The sequence below is a fragment of the Enhydra lutris genome, unplaced genomic scaffold (genome assembly GCF_002288905.1).
Source record: "Enhydra lutris kenyoni isolate GAN:26980312 unplaced genomic scaffold, ASM228890v2 scaffoldscaffold12, whole genome shotgun sequence".
Classification (NCBI taxonomy): Eukaryota; Metazoa; Chordata; class Mammalia; order Carnivora; family Mustelidae; genus Enhydra; species Enhydra lutris.
This window is the reverse complement of record NW_019154096.1, coordinates 27,406,886-27,432,679: the sequence shown is the minus strand read 5'-3', so window position 1 is coordinate 27,432,679 and position 25,794 is coordinate 27,406,886. Positions and strand designations below refer to the sequence as shown.

The 25,794-nt window shown below is 40.2% G+C and overlaps 1 protein-coding gene across 3 annotated transcripts in view; it reads left to right on the top strand.

The window, feature by feature from the left end:
* The window catches only part of LOC111145257 (ubiquitin specific peptidase 54), a 58,401-nt gene that overhangs the window by 18,577 nt on the left and 14,030 nt on the right, over window positions 1–25,794 (top strand). The window contains exons 3-18 of one of the 3 annotated variants that reach the window (XM_022500053.1): window positions 1,644–1,778; window positions 3,365–3,478; window positions 3,608–3,690; window positions 4,119–4,224; window positions 4,337–4,483; window positions 5,942–6,091; window positions 7,667–7,835; window positions 9,390–9,560; window positions 12,091–12,222; window positions 12,378–12,758; window positions 12,984–13,215; window positions 16,216–16,349; window positions 17,858–18,025; window positions 20,912–21,031; window positions 21,958–22,153; window positions 24,135–25,531. In XM_022500053.1, coding sequence (XP_022355761.1) covers window positions 1,644–1,778; window positions 3,365–3,478; window positions 3,608–3,690; window positions 4,119–4,224; window positions 4,337–4,483; window positions 5,942–6,091; window positions 7,667–7,835; window positions 9,390–9,560; window positions 12,091–12,222; window positions 12,378–12,758; window positions 12,984–13,215; window positions 16,216–16,349; window positions 17,858–18,025; window positions 20,912–21,031; window positions 21,958–22,153; window positions 24,135–25,531 — 3,835 coding nt within the window. The remainder of the gene's footprint in view (window positions 1–1,643; window positions 1,779–3,364; window positions 3,479–3,607; window positions 3,691–4,118; window positions 4,225–4,336; window positions 4,484–5,941; window positions 6,092–7,666; window positions 7,836–9,389; window positions 9,561–12,090; window positions 12,223–12,377; window positions 12,759–12,983; window positions 13,216–16,215; window positions 16,350–17,857; window positions 18,026–20,911; window positions 21,032–21,957; window positions 22,154–24,134; window positions 25,532–25,794) is intronic. The other 2 variants (XM_022500054.1, XM_022500055.1) reach the window with 2 other exon arrangements.

Sequence of the window (25,794 nt, the reverse complement as noted above, 5' to 3'; positions counted from 1 at the left end):
ATAGTGAGGGTAGTATTTGGATGAAAATCTGATGAGTGAGTGACTGAGCTGCTTATAGTTCAAGTAAGATGAGGACCAAGAATTGACTATTCTAGGTTGGTGAGGCCTCCTATTCTTAGATCATATAAGTAGGTTTATAAAATGGTCTCGTTTCTGGTCTCATTAGTAAGTCTGAAAAATAACCAAGGGTTTCTTTTTATATGAAGAAATTACTAACAAGAATGTCAAGTAAGTTATACTCTTTGGTGTGTCAACATGTAACACATCATTGAATTTATTGTTTGTCTGGGTGGTTTAGTGAGGATCTGGGCCACGTGACGGCCCATATTGTAGTTTTTATGGGGAATGTCTAAAACATATTCTGGACCATATTCAAGTTTTTGTGGGGAATGTCTAATACTACTTGAGAAGGACATATCAAGCCAGGTGCCACTTGTTGCCACTCTGTTTCCATTCTCTGGATATCACATTCATTATTATTTCAGATCAGGTAAAGATGGAGGAGATGATACATTTAATTACACCAAAATTTAAAAACTGGTCCACAGAAAAGACTCTAGAAGACTGCAAGAAGATATTTGCCACAAGTCATATTCACAAAAGATCCAGAAAAACTAAATGTAGTTAGAAAGACTCAAATTAACCAGTCTGAGTGTATTAATTAATTGCTGACAAGGATATGGGGAAATTTATGTATATTCATTTATTGGTAGAAGTAAAAGTTGACATAGCTTCTCTGTAATGGCAAAAAATTAGAGACTGCCAAAATATCTGTCAATAAAGAAATAGATAAATAGATGTCACATAGACATCTGATCAAATACAATACAGCAGGGAAAAAGAATGAATTGTGTGCGTGTGTGTGTGTGTGTGTATAAATTATGGACAGTTCTCAAAAATAACGCTGAATTTAAAAAAGTAAAAGTGTGATATTTTGTATATAAATAAAAATATACATAAAAGTATACTCTGTATTTAAGGATATATATATGTATATATGTATGTACATGTGTATACACACACACATACACAAACACAAATACAGAGGTATATAGAAGTATTAAAAAACAGAAGACTGCACAACAAACTCATGATAGTGAGTGGCTGGTAGAGAGTGGGTGATCTTAAATGGGACTTCATCTGTAGATTTGAAATAAATGTGTTGTTGAGTTTATTTCTGGGTATTAGACAAGTCGGTCTTTGTTTTATTATTCTTTGTCCTTTGAGTAATTCTAAATTAGGAGAAGGGGGCCAAGTTTCATAGGATGAGTCCTCAGAGAATTATTTACCAAACCATTTATATATAATGTCCTTATTTACTATGGATCTTCTACCTCTGTATCAGAGGAAATGAGGTAACCCTATATTACATTAACTCATGACAGTGGTCTCTCCTAATATGTTCTTGATGATATCACAGTCAGATGGGAGAGCAAGGATCCCTGCTAGCACAGATCATGCCCTTTATTCTGACTCTTGATTTTTTACTTCTTTGTTGCTAACTTCAAGCATGTCAGCTCATGGAAAATACATTGGTTCCATTGTCAAAAGCACGGAGACGCTAGCTTGACAGACTGGGATATGTAGAAGCTTAATAATAACAACACTATGCTTTTTTCCTTTGTCTAACCTCTTCCCTACAGGGAATCTTTAACCAGTTTCAGTGTAGTAGTGAAAAAGTGCTTCCATCTGACACTCTCCGCAGTGCTCTGGCAAAGACTTTCCAGGATGAACAGCGTTTCCAGCTGGGAATTATGGATGATGCTGCGGAGTGCTTTGTAAGTGTTGGCCTCTGGACCTCTTTGATATGAGGTGAGACTGTTGATGGTCTCCATCAAGGACTGGGTACTTTACTGTAGTATTTACTCTGCCCTTGTATCTACAATTAGAACTAGGATTAGAACTAGGAATTTCCGGAGTTTTTCAGAGCTCTTGGGTGTCTCTGCTAATGAAGTAGGAATTGCATAATGGGTTTATTCTTTTTCCTTTGGGTTTAGAGTAGTTTTTTGCTTGCCATTGCATAAAACAGTGGCTCTTGCCTTCAAAGGAGAAGGGCTCATTAAAATACAAATTGCTGTGTCCCCTCCCTTGAGTTTCTGATTCAGTAGGTCTGGATTAGGGTCCAAAAATATCTAGCTCTAACAAGTTTCCAGGTGATGCTAATACTAATGCTGTTGGTCTGGGGACCACTGTACTTTGTGAACTCCTGCATTACTAATGATAATTAAACAGAGAATAACTGAGTCCCTAGCACAAGTGTAATATGCTATTTAGGTAGCTACATTGCTCCCAGTGACTTTAGTAGAAGACTCTTCAGAACTCTGGGTTCTATTCTGTCCATCAGCCTTCAAAAGACTCTGTGTATCCATTAAAAAAAATCTGAGAGTGATCTATATTCCATTACAGGGTAAAATGTCACCAGAATCAGAGTTACTCCTGAGAAACTGGATCATATACTGCTGGTGGGAATGTAAAATGGTATAGCCACCATGGAAAACAGTTTGGCAGTTTCTTAAAAAACTAAACTTGCAAATTATCATATGGTTCAGCAGTTGCATTACTGGACATGTATCCCAGAGCAATGAAAACTTAAGTTTATACAAAAACCTGTACATGAATGTTCATAGAATCTTTATTTGTAATAGTCCCAAATTGGAAACAACCCAATGCCTTTAATGGTGAGTAGCGAAACAAACTTTGGTACGTCCATACCAGAGAATACTATGCAGTAATAAAAAGGAATGACTGATTTACACATCAACTTGAATGGATTTAAAGGGAATTATGCTGCGGGGAAAAAAAACACAGTATCAAAAGGTTAAATACCTACCATATGCTCCCATTTATGTAATATTCCGAAATAACAAGCTTATAGAGATAAGCGAATAGATTAGTGGTTACTAGGTGTCAGGGTTGGAATTAGGTGGGTAAGGCTGTAAAGGAATAATGTGAGGGAATCTTGTGATGAAAGTTTTATATCTTGATTGCATGGTTGTTATATGACTATACATGTGAGAAAATTGCATAGAGTTATAGACACAAATAAGTGTATGTAAAACTGTTGAAATCTAAATAAACTCTGTAGACTGTATTGATGTCCATTTCTTGGTTTGGTTATTGTACTATAGTTATGCAAGATGTTACTACTGGAGGAAAGTTGGTGAAGGGTATATGGACCCTCTACGCAATTTTTTTGAAACTTCCTATGAATTTATAGTTACTTAAAATTAAAGTTTTTTTTTTTAAAGTAGAGGTATTCTTACCTTCCAAGAGGATTACTATTTCTCTGAGTAAACTGCCTACCAAATTGTGCATTTTTCTTTTAAGTATCACTGATACACTGCTTTTGTTCTTTCCCTATTAGGAAAACCTCCTGATGAGAATTCACTTCCAGATTGCTGACGAAACCAAAGAGGATATATGTACTGCCCAACACTGCATCTCCCACCAGAAATTTGCAATGACATTGTTTGAACAGGTGAACCTTATCTCTATCTACATCACTTCTTCTTCAAGAACACTTTATGCTGGGATGTGGGGTATTAGATGGGTTCCAAAACAATTAATGACTGTGGCTGCTTGGTTTTGCTTTTTTACCTGGGCCCAGTGTGTGTGTACTAGCTGTGGTGCCACTTCTGATCCACTGCCTTTCATCCAGATGGTACATTACATCTCCACTACTTCCCTTTGGTGAGTCTTAAAGGGTTCTCTGTTTGTACCCTTAGGTACTCCGTAAGTGATTGAGTTTTCACTGATGGCATCCATATAGCTTTTATTTTTATTGCTAAGACTATGCTATATTGTAGGAACTCAGAACAACTTTAAAGTAACCTTTGTTCTTTTCCCTCCTCTCCCAACTTTTCTTAGGTTCAGTTCTGGTCAACAAGGTGGGAGGTGAAATGGGGATTCTATGAGCTTTGGATTTGGGGACAGGCGCTCATTGTGTTTGGGACAGTGAAGCTGGTCAGGACAAGGGCTTTGGTATAGTGAGCATAGTGGGCAAAGGAAGAAAATCAAATATGTGAGTTAGGAGTTTGTATGAATAATCTATTTGATTTAGTTATAACTCTGAGTAACTTCTACCATCATCTTCTACCCTTCCATTCCCTCTCTTGAAGCAACCAGGCTATTTGTATGCTGGAAAGACGAGAAAAACCCTCACCAAGCATGTTTGGTGAACTGCTGCAAAATGCCAGCACCATGGGGGATCTGCGGAACTGTCCGGTGAGTTAAGTCAGGGGTAGAGTTTAGAGTTGGGAGAGGAGCCCTAAGATTTGTGGAATTGAGGCAGAGCCAGTGGGAAACATCTCAAACTAGTCTTATATATGTATTTCAGAGCAACTGCGGAGAAAGGATTCGGATTCGCCGTGTGTTGATGAATGCTCCACAGATTATCACAATTGGGCTGGTATGGGACTCAGACCACTCAGACTTGGCAGAGGATGTCATTCACAGCCTGGGTACCTGCCTTAAGCTGGGTGATGTGAGTATTAGTTACCTTTGTCTCTGACTTGGAGTTCGTGTATCTTAGTATTGCTTAAGTGCAGTGAACACTAAACACAAAGGTATATCCTAGATGGCAAATTATAATATTTTATAATTAAAATATAATATATAATATATAATATATATTATATATAAATATATAATATAGAGTTTTGGACAAATATACTTGTTATATGTGTACACATACATGTGCATGCATGTACCTGCTCACATACCTCCTTTGGGTAGGTGGGAAAGGCTTTTTAGGAAAAATGGGATTACGTTGGCCTTGAAAGACAGGTTGTATAGAGCTTAGCTACTGATAAAAATCAAGCAGTTTATAGAGTTATTATGTGCCCTACTCATTGTTTATACCCATGTAGAGTAGGAAGGTGTATTTAGCCACAGGTGGAAATAAGGTAAAAAAAGTGAGCAGGCCTGACTAGAGCTGCTATGAGAGGTGAAGGGGTTAAAGTTGGTGACCTGAGTTTTATAATACGAAATTTACAGTGAGGAACCAATGTCTGTTGAGAAGATAATGAAGTAGCTTGGAAGAAAATTGAGTGGTTTAGTGGTTTTCTGTGCATCTATTCAGAGAAATAGGGGGAAAAGACTTCAAGCCTGTGGTCCTTAACTTTGTCAGCTCCATGCCCTAGTAGGTACAGCCAGGGTTTTCCTTCAGTTCAAGAGAAGAGCCAGAAATTCTGTAGTTTCCTTTCTACTGGTTTCTTTCTCTTACAGTCCTGTGAGTGAGGAGATCTCTTGTCATTCTTGAATGTCACTAAGCTGCAACTGAGAATAAATGAACTATCTGGGACCTTATTTTAGGTCTCCTTTCCAAGGAATCTCTGACATGAGTAGGTTATGCACAATTAAATCTCCTTTTTCTAAATTTCTGTAGTCTACGTCTTCTGTATTCTAGTTTTGTTTTATTTTTATGATTTTCTCACTCATATAAGTTTCTCAAGGCAAATATCCTTTTCTTCAAATTTTTTTGTGTATGTCTTAGAACCTATGGCATTGCTAGAATTGAAGTACTGATAACCAGCATGGTGGTATTGCTCCTCCTAAAGGGCATTTTTACCCCTTAGTTAGGGTCTCAGCAGGAAATTTATATTTATGGCACCAGCTGATAAGTAACTTTTGAACTTGAGTGTTTTTGTTTTGTTTTGTATTTTTCAACTTCCTTGATTCCTCTTACGATAAGCATCAGCAATAAAATATTATTGAAAGTATGAAGAAACATCACCACCTTGCCAGTTTACTGCCACTATCTGTCTTGTGTTTTGTCTTTTTAGGTTCATTTCTGATGATTAGTATAGACTAGGGAGAATTTTAGACTGAGGAGTGGAGAAACAAGTCAGTACCTCAATAAGAAATGATGGAGTCTGTGGAGAGGTGATTTAAGAGGGTTGAGTATGTGACTGTTTTTTCCATTCTCTTTTTTCCCCCACAGCTGTTTTTCAGAGTGACAGATGACCGGGCCAAGCAGTCTGAACTGTACTTAGTAGGAATGATCTGTTACTATGGCAAACATTATTCTACATTCTTTTTCCAAACAAAGATCCGCAAATGGATGTATTTTGATGATGCTCATGTCAAGGAGGTAGGAATATTTAAGCCCTTCTTAAAGTGTTTGGTGACTGCAACCAAAAACTAGGATAATTACATGTCTTCTAGTCTTCAGTGTTTATTTTCATTGTTTGATGTCTGTTTACCTGTCTGTTGAATTTATGAGAGGGTCAGTCTTGTCTTCTTCAAATAGATGGCAAGTTTCTCAGAGATAGGATGGATATATTTTCTGTTATTTTCTCTGACTTCTCACCATGCAGTCAGTACAGTTCTGTGTTTATAGTTGACAAAGTTTTTTTTTTTTAATGTATTAATTGGTTGATTTGACTAAGAACAGTTTAATGCTTCAAATTAGGCTAGAAGCTTAGCATGAAATTCAGAATTTCAAAGTTGGAATTATCAGTGGGTAATCCTTTGTCCCAGAGCTGCTATCAATTATTCTCTGATTGTTACCTCCCTGAAGTACCTTAACATGTTTTGGGGATAGTGTAGGAAAGAAAAAATGGGGCTATGAGAATATTTAAAGCTGGAAACTTGTTACTGTTTAAGTCACAGAGTCCATGACTGAAGTATTTAAGGTGAACTGTGTAAGTTAGGAAGCTTCATGAGGTAAGATTAGCAGGAGACTCCTGACTGTAATTTACACCAATCCATGGAAATTAAGCACTGTCTTCTACAAATAGTAAAGTCTGTCACATTTCTTGATTGTCTCTGTTTTGCTGTTGTAGTTTTGGGGAATTTATATGAATTCCTTGAGCTTTAGCATTTTTATTTGAAAAATAATACTTGCCTTATAAGATTTTAAATGAGATTTGTATGTAAAAAGGATTTTTTTATTTAAAATAATAACTTAGTTATAAATGTACTGAACATCTATTATGAAATAAGCACTATGCTAGTTGTTTAACTCTTAAGAGCACACCATCTCAGAATGTGACTGGTTCAAATTTAAGAGAGGGTGAGTTTAGGGATTTGATTGGATTGTTTCCATGCCTCTCCTGTCACTCTTTTGCACTGCTTTGGCCGTGCTGAATCCAGCTCAAAGCTAAGGCCGAGGTTCAGCTGTCTATTCTAAGCAGTTTGACATTTTATGTCCTGCCATGTGTGAACTCTGAAATGGAATGTCATTTATTCTAAGGCAGCCTGTGAGAGTTTCTGCCTGCTCTTTAGCTTCATAAAAGTGATTTTAATATTTAGATGAAAATTATATAATTTGTAGAAATGATAGAATTGCAAATTTCAAGCAAGGGCTTTAATCTGTGAAAAGAAACTGACCACCAAAGCAGCTGAAGTCCCCTCACATAGCATGTTCACCTTTGAGAGCTTTCATTTATATTTCACAACTGAATTGATGTTTCACAGGAATAAAAGTAATTTTATTCATCACTTACAGGGTTTTACTGCTTTCTAAAAGGATTTAACAACAACAACAAAAGATTTAACAAAAAATTTATAAAATTTCGGTCTAAGGTCTCTTTTGTGGTTTCTTTACCCAATTTTTGTCTTTTTGTCGTTCCTATTTTCTTTAGAAAAACAGAATAGGAGGATATGTTTTGGATTGTGGATACAAAATATAACTGTCATGTTCTTCTGGTTGTTTCTGGTTCAGATTGGGCCCAAATGGAAGGATGTGGTGACCAAATGCATCAAGGGGCATTATCAGCCTTTGCTACTGCTTTATGCAGACCCCCAGGGTACCCCAGTGTCTACCCAGGACCTGCCTCCTCAGGTTGAGTTCCAGTCATACAGCAGAACGTGCTATGATAGTGAAGATTCAGGTGAGCAGTCTAGCTCTTTACTTCTTTCTTCTTCCTTCCAATGTGATCACTGGACAGTTATGACTCATACTTAAATCATGAGCCCAACACAATAGCCTAGCTTGTAGATAGAGGATCCGTTAGAGATGGAAAGAAGTGCCAGCTCGTGCTGAAGCCCAAGGTGTGCCAGGCTTTGTTTCCTTTGGCCTTCAAGAATGTTGTTGCCTAAGTCACCTGGCCCTGATTCAAAAGTGAGAAGGCAATTAGGTTGATTTAGCCTGAAGTAATTAGTTTGTGAGGGAGACTCAGTGTTTAACCTTCTAATAATGTAAGATGACTGATTCTTGCTGTCAATTTAACAGTGACTTCAGCAAATTGTTAAGACCGAGAAAAATTTTATGTGTTACTATAAGACTAGTCATTTTGTTTGGGTAAGAGATTTTTGTTTTAAAATGCCAAGTGTAGTAGCAGTATCCTTCAGCCTATGAATCACATTTTCACTTCTAATTCAACTGTTTGCAACTTAAATCACGTTTTCCTGTAGAAACAATTTGCAACTTGATGGCTGAAGTCTCAGGATAGCTCATTGAGGCTTATAATTTATTAGAAATATAACCCTAATAGTTTCGGCTTGTTGTCTAAAAAGGAGGAAAAAGAAATATCCTTTTCATTTTCTAGATCTAGGACTGCTCTGGAGTATAGTTTTGAAAGAGAAGATGCTTGTCCTTGAAATTTTTTTCCCTACCTTTTGTGCTTCCCTCCCGCTTGGCATCTGGTGTTCTTCCCAACCATGTACCTACCCAAACCTTTTTCTCCCTTCATTCAAACACGCATTTCCCCTTTTGTGCTTTTCTGAGCAAGTTGTTCAGAGAAAAGTAATCTGATTGAACTAATTTACTCCAAAGGATATATAACAGCCCTAGGGCGCCTGGCGCCTGGGTGGCTCAGTCCTTACGCGTCTGCCTTGAGCTTGTGCCTACATCAGTCTCCTTGCTCAGCGGGATGCCTGCTTCTCCTTCTCCCACTCCCCCTGCTTGTGTTCCCTCTCTCGCTGTCTCTCTGTCAGATAAATAAAATCTTTATAAGTAAGTAAGTAAATAAATAAATAATGGCCCCATAATTTATCAGATATATTAAAAATGTTTACAATGTCAATTAAATTTTTTTTTTTAAGTGACATTTCTGGCAGTGTAGGAGAAAAATGATGGGCTGGGAGGCAACTGGTTATGTATGCCAGGTCAGCCTGGGACTCTCCATCCATATAGATCTTACTTTTCACAACTTTTTCCTTTCTTCCACTTTCCCCCATAGGTTTTCTAAAAGCCCCACAGTTTTTCACAGTGGCAGGCAAAGTGAGGGCTTCAGCAAGGTAGGGGCAGGAGTGGGAGGAATTGTTTGTGTGTTGGGTTATCTGAAGTTGGGTGTTGGAAAGAATGGCTCTGGTATATCCTTCTCACTCTTCCATTTAGGAAATTCTTGCCTTATGGACCCTTTTTGCCATCCAACTCTTTGCCTTCCTTCTGTCACTGTCCTCTCTTTCCTTACTTTTGCGTATGTGTCTCCTCCTTCCCTCAGGGAGGGAGCCCTCCATCTCAAGTGACACTCGAACAGATTCCTCAACGGAGAGCTATCCCTACAAACATTCCCACCATGAGTCTTTGGTCAGTCACTTCTCTTCTGATTCTCAGGGGACAGTCATCTATAATGTGGAGAATGATTCCACGTCTCAGAGCAGTCGGGACACAGGTAGGGAGTTACACAGTGGACGCTGCTTGCCTGATTCAGTTCCTACATAGAGATTCTCCCAGGGAAAAGAAACTGGGGCAAGTTAGAAATGTTAGTCATGGAAAGGGAGAAAGGCACAGAACTTGGGTAATTGACTGGGATGAAAAGAAGCAACACAACTCTGAATGAACAATGGTAACTCCATTACACATATGCCTATTAACACCAGCATGTCAGTAAGAATGATTGTAATGTGATTATTGATGTGATTGCTTATTTCAAAATCTGCTTTTTGTTCCTACTATATTCTCGATCCCTGTCCTTCTCATAGTTTCCCAGTAACCTTTGTTGTCTTGCTCCTCATCATGTTTTCATGTCAGGCATTATCCCAAATGGAGGGCTTTAAGAGAAGGGGCATATTTATGGGTATGGGACACTTGCTCATCACCTTGCTGGGCTTCCTGAAGGACAGAAAAGCAAAAGAAGGAAAGCTAGCCTGTTTGTTACTGTGCACTCCATGCAGAGAACATTCTTGAACTGTTCTGTTAATCTGTAGAAGAATGTGCCTGTTGTCAGTGGAAGAAATCAGTACAGAGCATGAAAGGAAAAGAAGTGCATGACTCACTGCTGAGATGAAAAGTTTATCACCTAATGCATAGAACAGTGCCCATACTCTTAGAGACTTGGGAATTAGTGAGCTCATGGCTTCAGATTGGTGGTTCCTACTCTGTGCTTGACTTTTTTTTGAAGTTTTTATTTAAATTCCAGCTGTTAACATACAGTATAATATTAGTTTCAGGTGTACAATATAGTGATTCAACACTTGTCATACAGCACCCGGTGCCCATCACAATGAGTGGCACTCCTTAATCCCCATCACCTATTTCACCTTTTCTATAAATATTTGCAGTATGTATCTCTAAAATAAATCATTTTTTTAAAATATCATTATCACACTTAAAAATATCAATAGTTCCTAAAAACCACTAAATAACCAATAAGTATTCAAAAACATAAGTATCTTGTAAATTTTTTTATTTTTAATCATTTTTTAATGGTTTGTGTCCTTTATTCTGAATCCAAGTGAGGCCTACACTTGATAAGTCTTTTACATTTCTTTTAAGCTATAGGTTTCTCTATTTTTCCTTGTAGCTGATTGTTGAATAACTAGGTATAGTTTGTCCTATAGATTGCCTACATTCTGAAGTTTGCTGATTATATTCCTATGGTAAACTCTAGCATGTTTCTCTGTTCTCTGTATTTCTTGTAAATTGGCAGTTGGATCTGGAGGTTTGGTTAAATTCATGTTGAATTTCTTTTGATGACTATTGCATTAGGTGATTACTTTGATTTTTTTTTAGACTGTATTTCTGAAACTGTGAATCAGGGAGAAGCCAAATAACAGGATAAACAAGGCATATTTTCCAGGAGAGTCAGGTTTATGTTAAAGGTTTGTGAATGGCCAGGGGTAGGGGAGTGTACTCCCATTGGTGTAACATTTACAGATTTAGTTGCTCCAAGTTATTTCCTTCTTTCTGAAATCTTTCCTTTGGGCCGGGAGGTAGCAAAGGATCAGATAAAAGCAATAGAAGATTACGCTGGTAATTTCTTGAAAATAGGTAGCATATCATTACCCCTGCTGGTACGTGAATTTGTACAAAAATTTTCATATATTAACATATGAAAACAAATTAGCTCTTGGTGCATTTGAGAACCTAGAGGATTTTCTCTAAACCTATTTTCTAGTTTAATTCAGTTGCTTAATTCACCTTTGGCTTCCAGCAGTTTAGATTGATTATATCCTTTATAATCTGATCTTTGCTGTTATCATATCATACATTTACATTCTGTGGCCATGAAGCAGGGCAAGTCATGTCAAAGAGCCCATATCTCCTGGGCTTCCCAGTGATCAGTACTGAGGAATTATGAAGTGTAATCTCTGGGTGAAGCCAAGTTTGGTAAAGCACTCTTTGGAGATGGGAATGAGAATTATTCAAAGTTCAAATGCCCTTCTAAATGATTCACATTTAAGGAAGATTTAGAACTGAATCTTAAAGCCACCCACAATCAGAGCGCTCTTGTGGGCAAAGGCTGGGGAACCTGGGCCAAAACCAGATGTAATAAAAAATTAGGCTTTACTTGGTATGTGTTGGTAAATGAAAGGGAGGCTCTATCTTTTATTTATGGGAGTGAAAATATGTTGATACATGACATTTTTATACAATCTTTACAACTGTCACCTTTTAAAAATTACCAAGTAATGTGTCCTCTCTGGGTCACTAGGAAAGATTATGAGCAGAATCAAGACTGGTAATTGGTCAAGAGACATTGTCAATTTGCAGGCTTCCATTAAATACTTGAGCTTCTCTGCATTTATCTATTGACAGATTCTTGCTACACTTAAATCAGATAGCCTTGGCCTCTACAGCTTCTGATTCATGGGTATACTAAATTTGTGGCACTGTTATGAATCCCAGAGGGAGACTAGGTTCTCAAGAGGATGGAGGTCAGTCTCAGAAACCAGCTTATCCCCATTTCCTTGTTCTTTCAGGACACCTGACTGATAGTGAATGTAATCAGAAACTCACATCCAAGAAAGGGTCACTGATAGAACGCAAGAGGAGCTCTGGCCGGGTTAGGAGGAAAGGCGATGAGCCACAGGCCTCAGGGTACCACAGTGAAGGCAAGCCATTCTGCACTGTTTGTCTTTCTTCATTCACTCTGGCAAACTTGTGTCATACTCCAGACTGGCTTTTCCTTTCTGCTTTCACACTTTGGGATCTGGGTATCTGTGATCATTTTAAACATTTATGTTTATTTAATTCTTTGTGTTTTTAGGAGAAACACTGAAAGAGAAACAGGCCCCTAGGAATGCCTCTAAACCATCCAGCAGCACCAATAGACTAAGGGATTTTAAAGAGACAGTCAGCAATATGATTCACAACAGACCATCCCTGGCTTCTCAGACCAACCTAGGATCTCCGTGTGTGGGGAAGGGAGGAGACCCGACTGACAAAAAGCCTCCTAGGAACCTGTCTTTACACTGTCGTGACTGGGAAGTAGAGAGTACCAGCAGTGAGTCAAAATCCAGTTCTTCTAGCAAGTATCGTCCAACTTGGAGACCCAAACGAGAGTCTCTGAATATTGACAGTATCTTTAGTAAGGACAAAAGGAAGCACTGTGGCTATACCCAGCTTAGCCCCTTTTCTGAGGATTCAGGTGAGGAGATAATTAGGGAAGAATTGGGCTTTTGAATAAAGTTGACTTACGTATTTAAAAAACCTGGATTTTCTGATATACTTAGCAAGGTACATTTTTATGCTGATACTTTTGGAGATAGGAGTTCAGTGAAGGAGTAGCTGGGGGGAGGGGTTGGGTATGTCTTAATTTGAAGCCGATGCTAAAAATACCTCCTTTTCCATACTTGTCCTTTGATCCGGATAGCTAAAGAATTTATACCAGATGAACTAAGCAAGCCACCTGCTTACGACGTTAAAACTGGTGGACCAAGCCCCCAGTATAAGCCCTGGGGCCCTGCACGGCCAGGCTCTCACCTTTTAGAACAGCACCCTCGCCTAATACAGCGAATGGAGTCTGGCTATGAGAGCAGTGAGAGGAACAGCAACAGCCCTGTCAGCCTGGATGCAGCCCTGCCTGAGAGCTCCAGTGTCTGCAGGTATTGTTTGGCCTTTGAATAGTGGCATTGTCCCTTGCAGCAATGTGAGCCACCAGAAGGCTTTTCAACTCACAGGGGTGGAGAAATGGAATTTATTAACAATCAACTTTCTGGGGTGCCTGGGTGGCTCAGTGGGTTAAAAGCCTCTGCCTTCGACTCGGGTCATGATCCCAGAGTCCTGGGATCGAGCCCCGCATTGGGCTCTCTGCTCAGCGGGGAGCCTGCTTCCACCTCTCTCTCTCTGCCTGCCTCTCAGCCTACTTGTGATCCCTGTCTGTCAAATAAATAAATAAAAAAAATCTTTAAAAAAAAACAAAAAAAAAATCAACTTTCTTTTTTTAAAAATTGAAATAAAGTTGATATACCATGTTGTATTAGTTTTAGGTGTACTAATAGTACATAGTGATTGGACAATTCTGTATATTACGCTATGCTCACAGCAATACATATGGTGACCATCTGTCACCATAGAATGTTATTACAATATTATTGACTATATTCTCTATGCTGTACTTTTTATCCCCCATGTGACTTATTTATTTTATAACTGAAAGTTTGTACCTCTTAATCGCCTTCTGTTATTTCACCCTTCCCCCAACATTCTTTCCTCTGGCAACCACCAGTCTGTTTTTGTATTTGTGATTCTGTTTCTGTTTTTTATTTGTTTGTTCATTTGTTTTGTTTTTTTAGGTTCCACATATAAGTGAAATCATTTAGTATTTGTCTTTCTCTGACTTTTTTCACTTAGTATAACAGAATCTGCTGGGTCCATTCATGTTGTTGTAAATGGCAAAATTCCATTCTTTTTTATGGCTCAGGAATATTCTGTTGTGCACATATACCTTATCTTCTTTTCCATTCATCTCTTAATGGACAGTTAGGTTGCTTCCATATGTTGGCTGTTGAAAATAATGCTACCATTAACATGGAGGGATGTGTGTGGGGGTGCTCTGTCAGCTTTCTATGACAACAGCACCCTCTGCTGGAAGAAGGAGCAAAGGCATTTGAGAAAGGAGAGAACTTTATTATGTGTAAAATAATTACTTAGTAAATAACTTGTAATGGAAGAATTAGTGACTCAAAACATAGTTCTATGATCAGAGAGAAAATACAGTTGTTATTTATTCTTCCATTTAGGATGGTTTCTTTCTTTCTTTTTTTTTTTAAAGATTTTATTTATTTGACAGAGATCACAAGTAGGAAGAGAGGCAGGCAGAGAGAGAGAGGAGGAAGCAGGCTCCCTGCTGAGCAGAGAGCCCGATGTGGGGCTTGATCCCAGGACCCTGAGACCATGACCCGAGCCAAAGGCAGAGGCTCAACCCACTGAGCCACCCAGGCACCCCTGGTTTCTTTTTTTTAAGGGTCACAGGGATTCTGTGTTTTATAAGTCAGTGATACTCATAATTCCAAAAGGTAATAATGATTTAATAGTGTTCACTGTACCTTATTCCTGGGGCACAGTTTGCTTTATAAATTTCAGGTTTTCTTTTCTTTTTTTTTTTTAAGATTTTATTTATTTATTTGACAGATAGAGATCGCAAGTAGGCAGAGAGGCAGGCAGAGAGAGAGGAGGAAGCAGGCTCCCTGCCGAGCAGAGAGCCCGATGTGGAGCTCGATCCTAGAACCCTGGGATCATGACCTGAGCCAAAGGCAGAGGCTTTAACCCACTGAGCCACCCAGGCACCCTAAATTTCAGGTTTTTATATGTTGTTTCTACTGAGTTGCCACAGAGGCAAGTTTCTTAACAGAGTTGCTGTTTGCAAAGAGTGACTCTATCTTCTACAAGGGTGTTAATCACATTCTGATATTTTCCCACTGCTTATCACTCAACATGGGATCCAGAATTGTCCAATCACCTGTTAAGTTTACACATGAGGGGGTGCCTGGGTGGCTCATTGGATTAAGTCGCTGCCTTTGGCTCAGGTCATGATCTCAATGTCCTGGGATCGAGCCCCACATTGGGCTCTCTGCTCAGCAGGGAGCCTGCTTCCCCCTCTCTCTCTGCCGGACTCTCTGCCTACTTGTGATCTCTTTCTCTGTCAAATAAATAAATAAAATCTTAAAAAAAAAAAAAAGTTTAGGGGCGCCTGGGTGGCTCAGTGGGTTAAAGCCTCTGCCTTCGGCTGAGGTCCTGGGATCGAGCCCCACATCGGGCTCTCTGCTCAGCAGGGAACCTGCCTCCTCCTCTCTCTCTCTGCCTGCCTCTCTGCCTACTTGTGATCTCTATCCGTCAAATAAATAAATAAAATCTTTTAAAAAAAAAAGTTTACACATGAGAAGATGGCTACAGAGGTATAAGAAAGAGGAAGGCAATTTATATGAGAGCTTATGTTTATTAATTCATTAAATAAATTTTGTGCCAGCTAGTGCTAGATGCACAAAATATGAATGAGGTGATATAAAATGGGGGAACTACTTTCAGAAATAGTTTAGTAGGTACTTTAACTATATATTAGCTTGATGTTTTATTGTTGTTTTTTAAAAAGATTTTATTTATTTAGGACACCTGGGTGGCTCAGATGGTTAAGCATCTGCCTTCGGCTCAGGTCATGATCCCAGGGTCCTGGGATCAAGTTCTGCATTTGGCTCCCTGCTCCTTAGGGAGCCTGGTTCTCCCTTTGCCTCTGCCTCTACCTCTCTCTCTCTCTGTCTCTCATGAATAAATAAATAAAGTATGTTTTAAAAAATATTTATTTTTAAAACATATTTTATTTATTTATTTGAAGATTTTATTTATTTATCAGAGAGAGAGGGAGCGCAAGCACAAGCAGGGGAAGCAGCAGGCAGAGGGAGAGGCAGGGTCCCCGCTAAGCAGAGAGCCTGACGTGGGACTCGATCCCAGGACCCTGAGATCATAACCCGAGCTGAAGGCAAATGCTTGACTGACTGAGCCACCCAGGAGCCCCTGTTTTATTGTTTTTTTGAGGGAATTTATTTGTAGGAATGTTGCAGTTTATCACCCTTCTGATGTTTTCACTAAACTCTGGTTTGCTTTTGAAGGGATCCAAGTACTAAGAGATCAGCTGGGTTGGCACCTTCCTGGCGTCATATCCCAAAGTCTCACAGCAGTAGCATACTGGAGGCAGACTCCATAGCATCCAGGAGTAACTGGACAAAGAATCAGCCCCTCTCAGGTAAGCAGAAAGACACTGGATCTCGAGGCTGGATTTGACTGCCAATTCTATTTGGAAAATAGCCTTACCTGAGCCCATCTGAAATTAGAGGACAGTTGTATTTTAAATTTTCCATCAGTATGTAAATATGGAGGCATTTGAGCCATTCCATCTTTAGATTTATCTGTTTTTTGCCCTTCATCATGGCTTGCCTGTTTGTTCTTTACTACTTGGGGAAAGCCCTTGTGGGAATAAGAAGGAACAGAAATATGGTGAACAGTGTCAGTAGCACCTGTAATCCTTAGAAGAATAAGTTCTTAGTTTTTTTCCCTTGGTATAGAGGAAGCCTCATGAGAATGGATTTCTCGTTGTTTAGTTCTATGAGTTGAGATGACAAAGGGAGACATGAAGGCTATGGGTGAAACTAGGGAATAAGTAGGTCAGACCTATCCTTATATATCCTGCCTCTATATCCTGTCCAGTATCCCTGTTTTCTTTTCTCTAATTGAGTACCTTGTGTCCTCATATTCCCTCCTCCCCCTTTTTTTTTGAAGAGTGCATGGGCAGGGGGAGGGCAGAGGGAGAAAGAGTCTTTTTTTTTTTTTTAAAGATTTTTATTTATTTATTTGACAGAGAGAGATCACAAGCAGACAAAGAGGCAGGCAGAGAGAGAGAGAGGGAAGCAGGCTCCCCGCTGAGCAGAGCCCGATGTGGGACTCGATCCCAGGACCCTGAGATCATGACCTGAGCCGAAGGCAGCGGCTTAACCCACTGAGCCACCCAGGCGCCCGGGAGAAAGAGTCTTAAGTGGACTCCACACTGAGTGCTGAGCTCAATCCCATGACCCTGAGATCATGACCTGAGCCGAAACCAAGAATCCGATGCTTAACTGAGTGTACCACCCAGGCGCCCCTACAAACTCTCTGTTTTACTGGATGTTTTACCAACTCTTTAAAGAGATACTAGAAGTTAAGGCCGAGAAATTGACTTGCTTGAAGATTCCCAATGAATTAGTAGCAACACATAGCTGAGAATGCTGTCTGTTAAGAGCATGGATTATGAATTTAAGCTATTCGACTTTAGTTCAGCTCTACCATTTATCATCTTTGTCACCTTAGGCAAGTTATTTGTTTATTCTCTTTGTGTCTCTGTTTCTTTATTCCTAAAATGTGGGCAAGAATAGCATCTATTTCATAGGTTGTCATAAGAATTAAATGAAATAATATATGTAAAAGTACTTAAAACTATCCATCACAGTTTTAAATGCTCATGGTAAATGCTCAACCAAATGTTATTTTTCACATTGTTATTGTTCTAATAAAGCCACTCAATAAGTATATTACCATCATCATTATAATCCATAGCCCAGATTTCACCCTGAATCTGATGTGGAAAGCACTGTCCAGAACATGAACCCCAAATTGAATCGAGTTCCAAAGGAAAGGCAATGCAGTGGCCATAAATGCAGCAGGTGCCTAGTCTTATTTATGGAAATGTGACAATTTCTTTTCTCCCTTGCTTATATTTAGGTGGGGAGATATCTTCCAAAAGCGAGCTGGATGAACTGCAGGAGGAAGTGGCCAGGAGGGCCCAGGAACAGGAACTTCGAAGGAAACGGGAGAAGGAATTAGAGGCAGCTAAAGGGTTTAATCCTCATCCCAGCCGCTTCATGGACTTGGATGAACTGCAGAATCAGGGTAATTGTTGTGAGCATAGGTTGTGGGTGATGGGGACAGAGAGAGAAGAGGGGGAAAATATTCAGGCCTGTAAATTCCTAAACTATTTAGCTAAGTTGTATTTTATTTTATTTATTTATTTAAAAAAATATTTTATTTATTTATTTGACAGAGATCACAAGTAGGCAGAGAGGCGGGCAGAGAGAGAGGAGGAAGCAGGCTCCCTGTGGAGCAGAGAGCCCGATGTGGGGCTTGATCCTAGGACCCCGGGACCATGACCCGAGCTGAAGGCAGAGGCCTTAACCCACTGAGCCATCCAGGCACCCCTAGCTAAGTTGTATTTTATCATAATTCACTCATTTTAGTGAGAACTAGTGAAAATAGGTGACAAGTCTATTGATTGGAAGACAGGCACTGACTTTGGGTTCACCTATTGAAAGTCTATAGTTTAGGGATAGTGTACTGTTCACGAAAAATATTTCCCATGAATATCTGTAGAAGGTATAAATAAAACTAGTCATAATTCAGAAACAGCACAACAGGGCAGTGGGTGAGCTACATTGATGAGGGAAATTCTGCTTGCTGGGCAGAAATATACTCTTGAAATTGCCCATCTGGAGCTTCAGGGAAGTAAGTCTACCAAACAGGTTCTAAGAACACAAAGCTTGATTTGCCTTTTGATCCTCTGATGATTTGTTTCCCAATCTCATACAATTTTCATCTACTTTACAAGACTTCATCAACTGCCCCACACTAGTTACTTTTCTTCTTCAATTGCTTTAGGATGTCATTTTGTATCAGAGGAGACTAGTCTTCAAAATAGGAGTTTAAAAAGACTGAGGTATATATCTTAATTAGACTCCTGAAACTTACATCTCTGTTTTTCTTTCTATGAAATGAATTTATTGTTCTTATTATTCAGAATCCCCAGATGTAACAAATTATGGATACTATAGCAGTGCAAAGAATAGGGGTCAGTGCTGTTTTGGATAGTTGCTTTCTTGTTGACCATTTCCTACTTTTTGTCAACAGAGAAGCTTAGTGGGCTAATTTAGGGCCTATTTGGGGACCATTTTTCTCCTCTAATCCTGCTGTCTTTTGATTTGAGGCAATTGTTGCTTTATATTTCCCAAGGCATTGTATCTGTTTCCATGTTAGTTTTAAATTCCTAGTTCCTTAGTTGTCCCTGCATTTGGATAATTTGGATAGTCTTCTTTTCCTTTTCGTCCTTAAGATATGTCACATTTGGGTCTCGGGTTTATATTGTTTCTGAAGGAGGAGTCTTGTCATCTCCTTCCCTTACTTTTTTTCCTTCCTCTGTTAGTTGGGCAGTACATGAAAGTTGAGAGAGAATCCTTCTGGCCACATTTCATTGGCAGTTCTCCATATACTTTGATTCACAATCTCCTGGAAGAGCAAGGAATGGAGTACTAAGATTCTAAGATTAGAATTAAAATCTAGTATGGTGATTGATCAACTGTAGTTTGACTGTATGTCTATAGAGAACTTTTTTGTTTTAATGGCTCTCACTACCATCTCTGATTATAAAGATTATATAGATTAAAAAAATTTTTTTAAGATTTTATTTATTTATTTGACAGAGATCACAAGTAGGCAGAGAGAGAGGCAGGCAGAGAGAGAGAGGGGGAAGCCAACTCCCCGCTGAGCAGATCCCAGGACCCTGAGATCATGACCTGAGCCGAAGGCAGAGGCTTAACCCACTGAGCCACCCAGGCTCCCCAAGATTATATAGATTTAGTCAATGTTAAATATTACAAGAAAACTTTAGGTTGTATCTCTTGATGGACCTGAATCCCAGGTTCTTCAGTACAAACTTACTACTTCCACAGCCTTCCCATTGCTCTCTAAAAGCCATGGTGAATTAAGGAGTGAATATTAGGGGTTCGAAAAAGCCTTTCTTATCCAGCTGGAGGTAAGTGGTGGATGGGGACATTATGAGAGAAATGACTCTGACATTTTGATATTTTTTCTTGTGAGCTTGTGAAAACTCATCATTAATCCCAATCGTGGGTGAATTTACAATACAGCTTACTACCAATTTATGGTTATGATTGAGTAAAAGCCAAGGGGGAACATAAACTTGAGTGTTCTTTTACAAAAGTTGGCCTTACAGTACTTTCTTGCTTTTTCATCTGGCACTGTACTTGAACTCTTTTGCGCCTGCTTCGGTAGACATTTGCTTTCAGAAGAGGAAGGAATATTTCATGCTCGGTGTATGGGAAAGTGACTTCTGCAGTCAGCTTAGCAAGGAAGGGTGTGATGAGAAAAATACTTATCACTGCTGATGGAATGTATGTGCTTGCACACCAACAAGGGTTGTTCAACTGCCCTGGTAGGTGTATTAAGTTTAGGAACTATAGAGCACTTGTACCCAGGAGGTATACTAATTTTCCAGTTGAGGGTGGCACAGAGAGGACTGAATTGATGTAGGAAAGAAGTTTTACAGATGGGTTTCCACAGAGTCGTGAAGCCACTTTTGCCTTAACACAGCAGTAGAGGTCTCCATGGAGGTCTGGGACATTCTGACACTGGCTGGCAAGATGTATCTTGTTGCACTGTGGAAAAACAGATCAGTTACAGGCATAAGAGTCCACCCTTCTGCTATAGACAATACTTTGGTCTTTTCTTGAGGGTCCTCTTAAGAGCTCTTGGAATTGGAATATGTGGTAGATAATGACATACTCCTCTTTCATGGCCTTGGCATGTCTTGGTTAAGGCAAAAACGGATGTCCTACGTGTTTCAGAGAATTCTTCATGGCAGTGAAGAGTTAGAATAAAGGTAGATCAAAGGCTCAGCAAGGAGCTGTGTGCACTGAAGGGAAACGTCACTACATAGAAAAAGTTGGAACGAACTGTAATGAAAATGAAAAGTGCTGGCCCTTTCAGGGAGGAGTGACGGCTTTGAGAGGTCCTTGCAAGAGGCAGATTCAGTGTTTGAAGAGTCGCTGCATCTGGAACAGAAGGGAGACTGTGCTGCAGCTTTGGCTTTCTGTAACGAAGCTATCTGTAAGTAACTCTAACTGCTATATCTATGGCAATTTTAACTAACTTTGCGATAGGTGTCATTAGAGTCATCACTCAGATGGGATGAAAACAGCTTTTATGTCTCCTCACTGTCACTGTCCCAAACTGAGCTCCTTTAGGCTATCTTTGCCCTTCGGATAAGTGTGCCACATGCTGTCACTGTGGCCTATGGATATTTACTGGAATAACTTAAGCCAGAGTCCACAGGTGAACTATCCAGTCTTGCCTACCTTCTTATCCCAAGATAAAGTTAGACCTCAGATTTGAGGTTAGTCTGCTCTTTCTCTAGTCACTGACTAGGTAGGTGGAGCTTATGGCAAGAGGAAATGAGTATATTGACCTCGACTTCCCAGGCCTGTGACTTTGCACCGCATATTTGATTTGTGTTTCTGCCCTGCTTTCCTGGTATGCCGCACCATAAAGTTACAGTGAAGGACTAAGGCTTAGAATTTGTATCTGGTTCTTAAATGTGACCCACAAGAAGCTGTGTTCTGTAAAGACAGATGCAGATTTGGATCTTATTTCTGCTGTTGGCTGTCGGGAAGGGGAAGTTGGGAGCAAAGTGTGGAGACCAGAGTCGGACAGGTCAGTTGCCAAGGACGAGAGTGACAGTCTCTAAGATGGAAGCACCAGTTTCTCTTCCTGACTCATTTTAGTTTAGCTTTTTGTTTGTTTGTTTGTTTGTTTAAATTCGAATTAACCTGTTTGGCCTCCATGGCTTCCATGAATGTTCCTTAGAGCCAGAGAAGCTCTGTAGCCTGGACAGTATGTGCATGGTCCACGCCTTGCATTCCTGCTGCATATTTTGAGTTATACTGCATATCTTTGCTCATTTTTGGTTCAATTTTATTTTTATTTTTGTTTGTATTTTGTGTTCTGTTTCTGCTATATTTTCTTTTGCATTTTAGCTAAACTAAGACTTGCCCTGCATGGTGCCAGCTCTAGCACGCACAGCAGAGCCCTAGTCGATAAGAAGTTGCAAATCAGTATTCGAAAAGCACGGAGCCTGCAGGAACGCATGCAGCAGCAGCAATCATCGGCACAGTCGTCGCAGCCCTCAGCCTGCCTCCCCTCTCAGGGGGCGGCCCTCCCTCAGCCAACAAGGTAGTGCCTGCGATCCACTGTAGTTTATGGACACCAGGGGAGGAAATGACCACGGGTGCTCCATAGTCAGAGCTCTCCTTGTCTTGGTGTCTACAGAGGACAGAGAAGAGTCCTCTGGAAAGATTTTCTTCTCAGGTCAGACATACGGTGGAAAGCTCATCCCACTGCTGGTCCTTTTCTTAATAGTTCATAGAAAGATACAGAAAGTATGGCATAATCAATAGACTGTCCATATTTCCTGTGGGTGAGTTTGTCCTGGGACTTGTGTAATAACATGATTATTAAATCTGTACATATTATGTTTTCAGACATGGCAATCTGAGCTCTATTATAATAGAAACTATGTGATTTGTTTTGGGGATTTCAGTGCTTCCTGTCTCTGGTGGAAGCAGAGAAAGCAGTCTTTGCTCTGACTGAACCAGAGAGAAGAGACACAAAGATTCCTTTTGTTTTGCTTTGCTATGGGCAGCAATAGGAAGAAAGTTCCTGGGGCCACTCATGTAGTTTTCACACTTTAGCTCTTGAATTTGGTTCTATTCAAAATACATAGATTTAAGTTAAAACTAATTTTGGCTGTTAATAAGCCTACGTAGTTCTCAGAATATAAATATTATAAAAACAGCTAACATTTATTGAACATTTTTTTAAAAGTTTTTATTTATTTATTTTTAGAGAGAGCAGGTGAGCAAGAGAGAGCTGGGGGAGTACAGAGGGAGAGGGAAAGAGAGTATCCCAAGCACACGTCACATGGAATGCAGAGCCCAATGTAGGGCTCAGTCCTACCACCCCAAGATCATGACCCAAGCTGAAATCAAGAGTCAGATGCTCAACTGACTGAGCCACCCAGGCACCCCCATTTATTGTCCAGGCACTAAGCTAAATACTTCAGTTCTCACAATAACTTTAGGAGATCAGGACTGTTACTTAGTGATATTTTCTGAAAGAGGAAACTCAAGCTCAGGGAGTAAAATATACATAAGGCACCCAAAATTCTTCAGCTAGTAAGTGGTAGAGGTGTGGACTTCAAATCCAGGTCTGTTTCACTCCATGGGTCTCCTCCATAAGTATAATGATATATTCTTCATAATGTTGTAAGGGTAACTGGGTGGCTATGACCACAAAAGTTGATAGTATATTATCATTCAAATTTAATGCTAATAGCTAGGATCTTCCTTTTTCTTCTTTTCTCCTACAGTATACTCTAATAGTTGAACACTGATCTGAGAACCTGATGTGAGATATGCTTGAATATAAGCAATTTAGGCAGCTAAACTCGTTCTAGAAAACTTACGCCACTTAATATATGTGAGTAATTGAGGCTTTTATTTAAGTGCATCTAACAGAGTTTTTTAGGTCAGAAATAAAAAACAATTAGTAAGAAACCTAGTAAATGCGGTTAATTTCTAGTCTTACTCCCAAATCTCAAGAGAGTCACAATGCATTACTTTGGGAATAATAAAACCAAATCCAGATTATGAAAACACACTTGAAGTGGCTGAATTCTATGTAATCCCATGAACCTGAATTACACTGTACTCTGTAAATGTGCCTTTTGGTTCTTTTGGCTGGTGTGCCTCTCAGGACCCCAGGTATAAGTGATTTCTAGGCTTTGCTCACCTCCATGTCATCTGCATGTGGGATTAGCAATTTTTATTTTTTAATTTGCAAGAAGAATATGATTGGAATGGGACTTCAAAGGCAGTGAAGACTATCGACAAGGACTTCACTTAATATTACTGTGTGGAACTTAGGTGAGGGCATTTAATAAAAAATATTACCTAGTGCTTGGGTGTGAGCTGACCATGTGCCTGCCTTCTCTTGTGAACCTCTGAACTGTTGACTCTACTTGTGCTTGTCTTTTTGTTTATTTTTACCATTCCCTTTGTGGATGGCTAGAAATGGGAACCAAATGAACAGGTCTTTTTGTAAGTGATCTTGTCATTTAAGGCTGCTTATGACTGGTTCTCTTCATTTATTTCAGTGAACAACCTATCCCGCTCCAAGTATTGTTAAGCCAGGAGGCTCAACTGGAACCCTGCACGAATACAGAGTTTGGGGCCAGTTCTTTCATCCACTCACCTGCTTCCTGCCATGAGTCGCACTCATCACTATTCCCAGAGTCATCTGCCTTGTCTGCCTCACAGCACAATTCCCCTAGTAGGTCTGCCTCAAACCTTCTGACTTCAGTTGAGGAGGACAGCATTGACCCCTCTGTACTCCACAGGCAGGCCTTACCTAAAACACCAGGGAGGACTGAGAAGAATGCTCATTATGGTTGGGAACCATTGGATATACCAGAGGGTAAGCTGCAAGGCTACAGGGTTGACAACAGCAGCTGTACCAGCTTCCCTCCACAAGAAGGAAGAGGCATTACTCAAGAACAGCTATTCCAAGAAAAGAAGGATCCTCCTGTCTCATCCCAGGTGATGCCTTGGTCATGCTCAGCTGGAACAGATACCTCTGAGAGAGGAGATGTTCACAGCCTAGGCTGTAGTCCTTCCAGTTCATCAGCTCAGCCCAGCCTTCCCCTGTACAGGGCCTGCCACCCCGTAATGCCTGCTGCTTCCTCACCTATGCTTCACTCTCCTGATACTGTGCAGAAAACTAACCAATGCCTCCAAGCCCAAAGCCTCAAAACTTTGTTAACTTCAAAAGTGGATGGAGGCAGTGAGGATCCCTATAAGCCAGAGTTTCCCAGCACAAAGGGGCTTGTCCGCTCACTAGCAGAGCAGTTCCAGAGGATGCAAGGTGCCTCCACAAGGGATGGCATAGGTTCCCAGGATAGAAGTTTGACAAATAGTCTAAGGAAGAACTCTTCCTCTTCTGACTGTAAGCCTCCCTTCCTCCAGGGTCAAGGGAAAGGCCACTGGCCTTGGGCAAAACAACAGTCCTCCTTGGGTGGTAAGGACAGACTACCTTCCTGGGAAGAGCCAGCTAATTATCCTTCTGTTGCCATGAACTCTGGGCAGCCTAATAATGAAACTTCTAGGGGAAGACAGCCCAGGTTGGCAGAACCAAGCATGAACCAAGGAAAGCCATCTCAAGTGAGAGATGCTAGGCCTAAGGAACTAGGCAGCAGTGTCGACTTGGGGACTTCCTTGCCTTTGGACTCTTGGGTGAATGTCACGAGGCTCTATGATTCGCAACTTAAACATGGGGTCCCTGGGCCAGGAATGAAGTCCTCCCCCCATGATTCCCATACCTGTGTAGCCTATCCGGAAAAAAACCACATCCTTTTGCATCCACATTGGAACCAAGACACAGAGCAGGAAACCTCAGAATTGGAGTCTCTCTACCAAGCTAGTCTTCAGGCTTCTCAAGCTGGCTGTTCTGGATGGGGGCAGCAAGATGTGGCCTGGCACTCCTTTAACCAAACAGGTAGGGATGCAACCATGGGCAGGGGGAGTGGGGGACATATAAAAGCTGAAAGGGAGAGGACAAGATCAGAAGAGGGATGGTAGTCTGTCCAAATAACATCCCCAGCTTAGGAGGTAGTAGCAGATCTTCTGATTTTATTCAAAAAGACTTTAGGACAAGAGCTAGACTTTTTTCTAGCTAGAGAAATTGTCTAGTTCATTGTCTAGTTCCCTCCTCCTAAAAGAAGAGATCAATGAATATATGCCCAGGGCTTCAGCAGTATG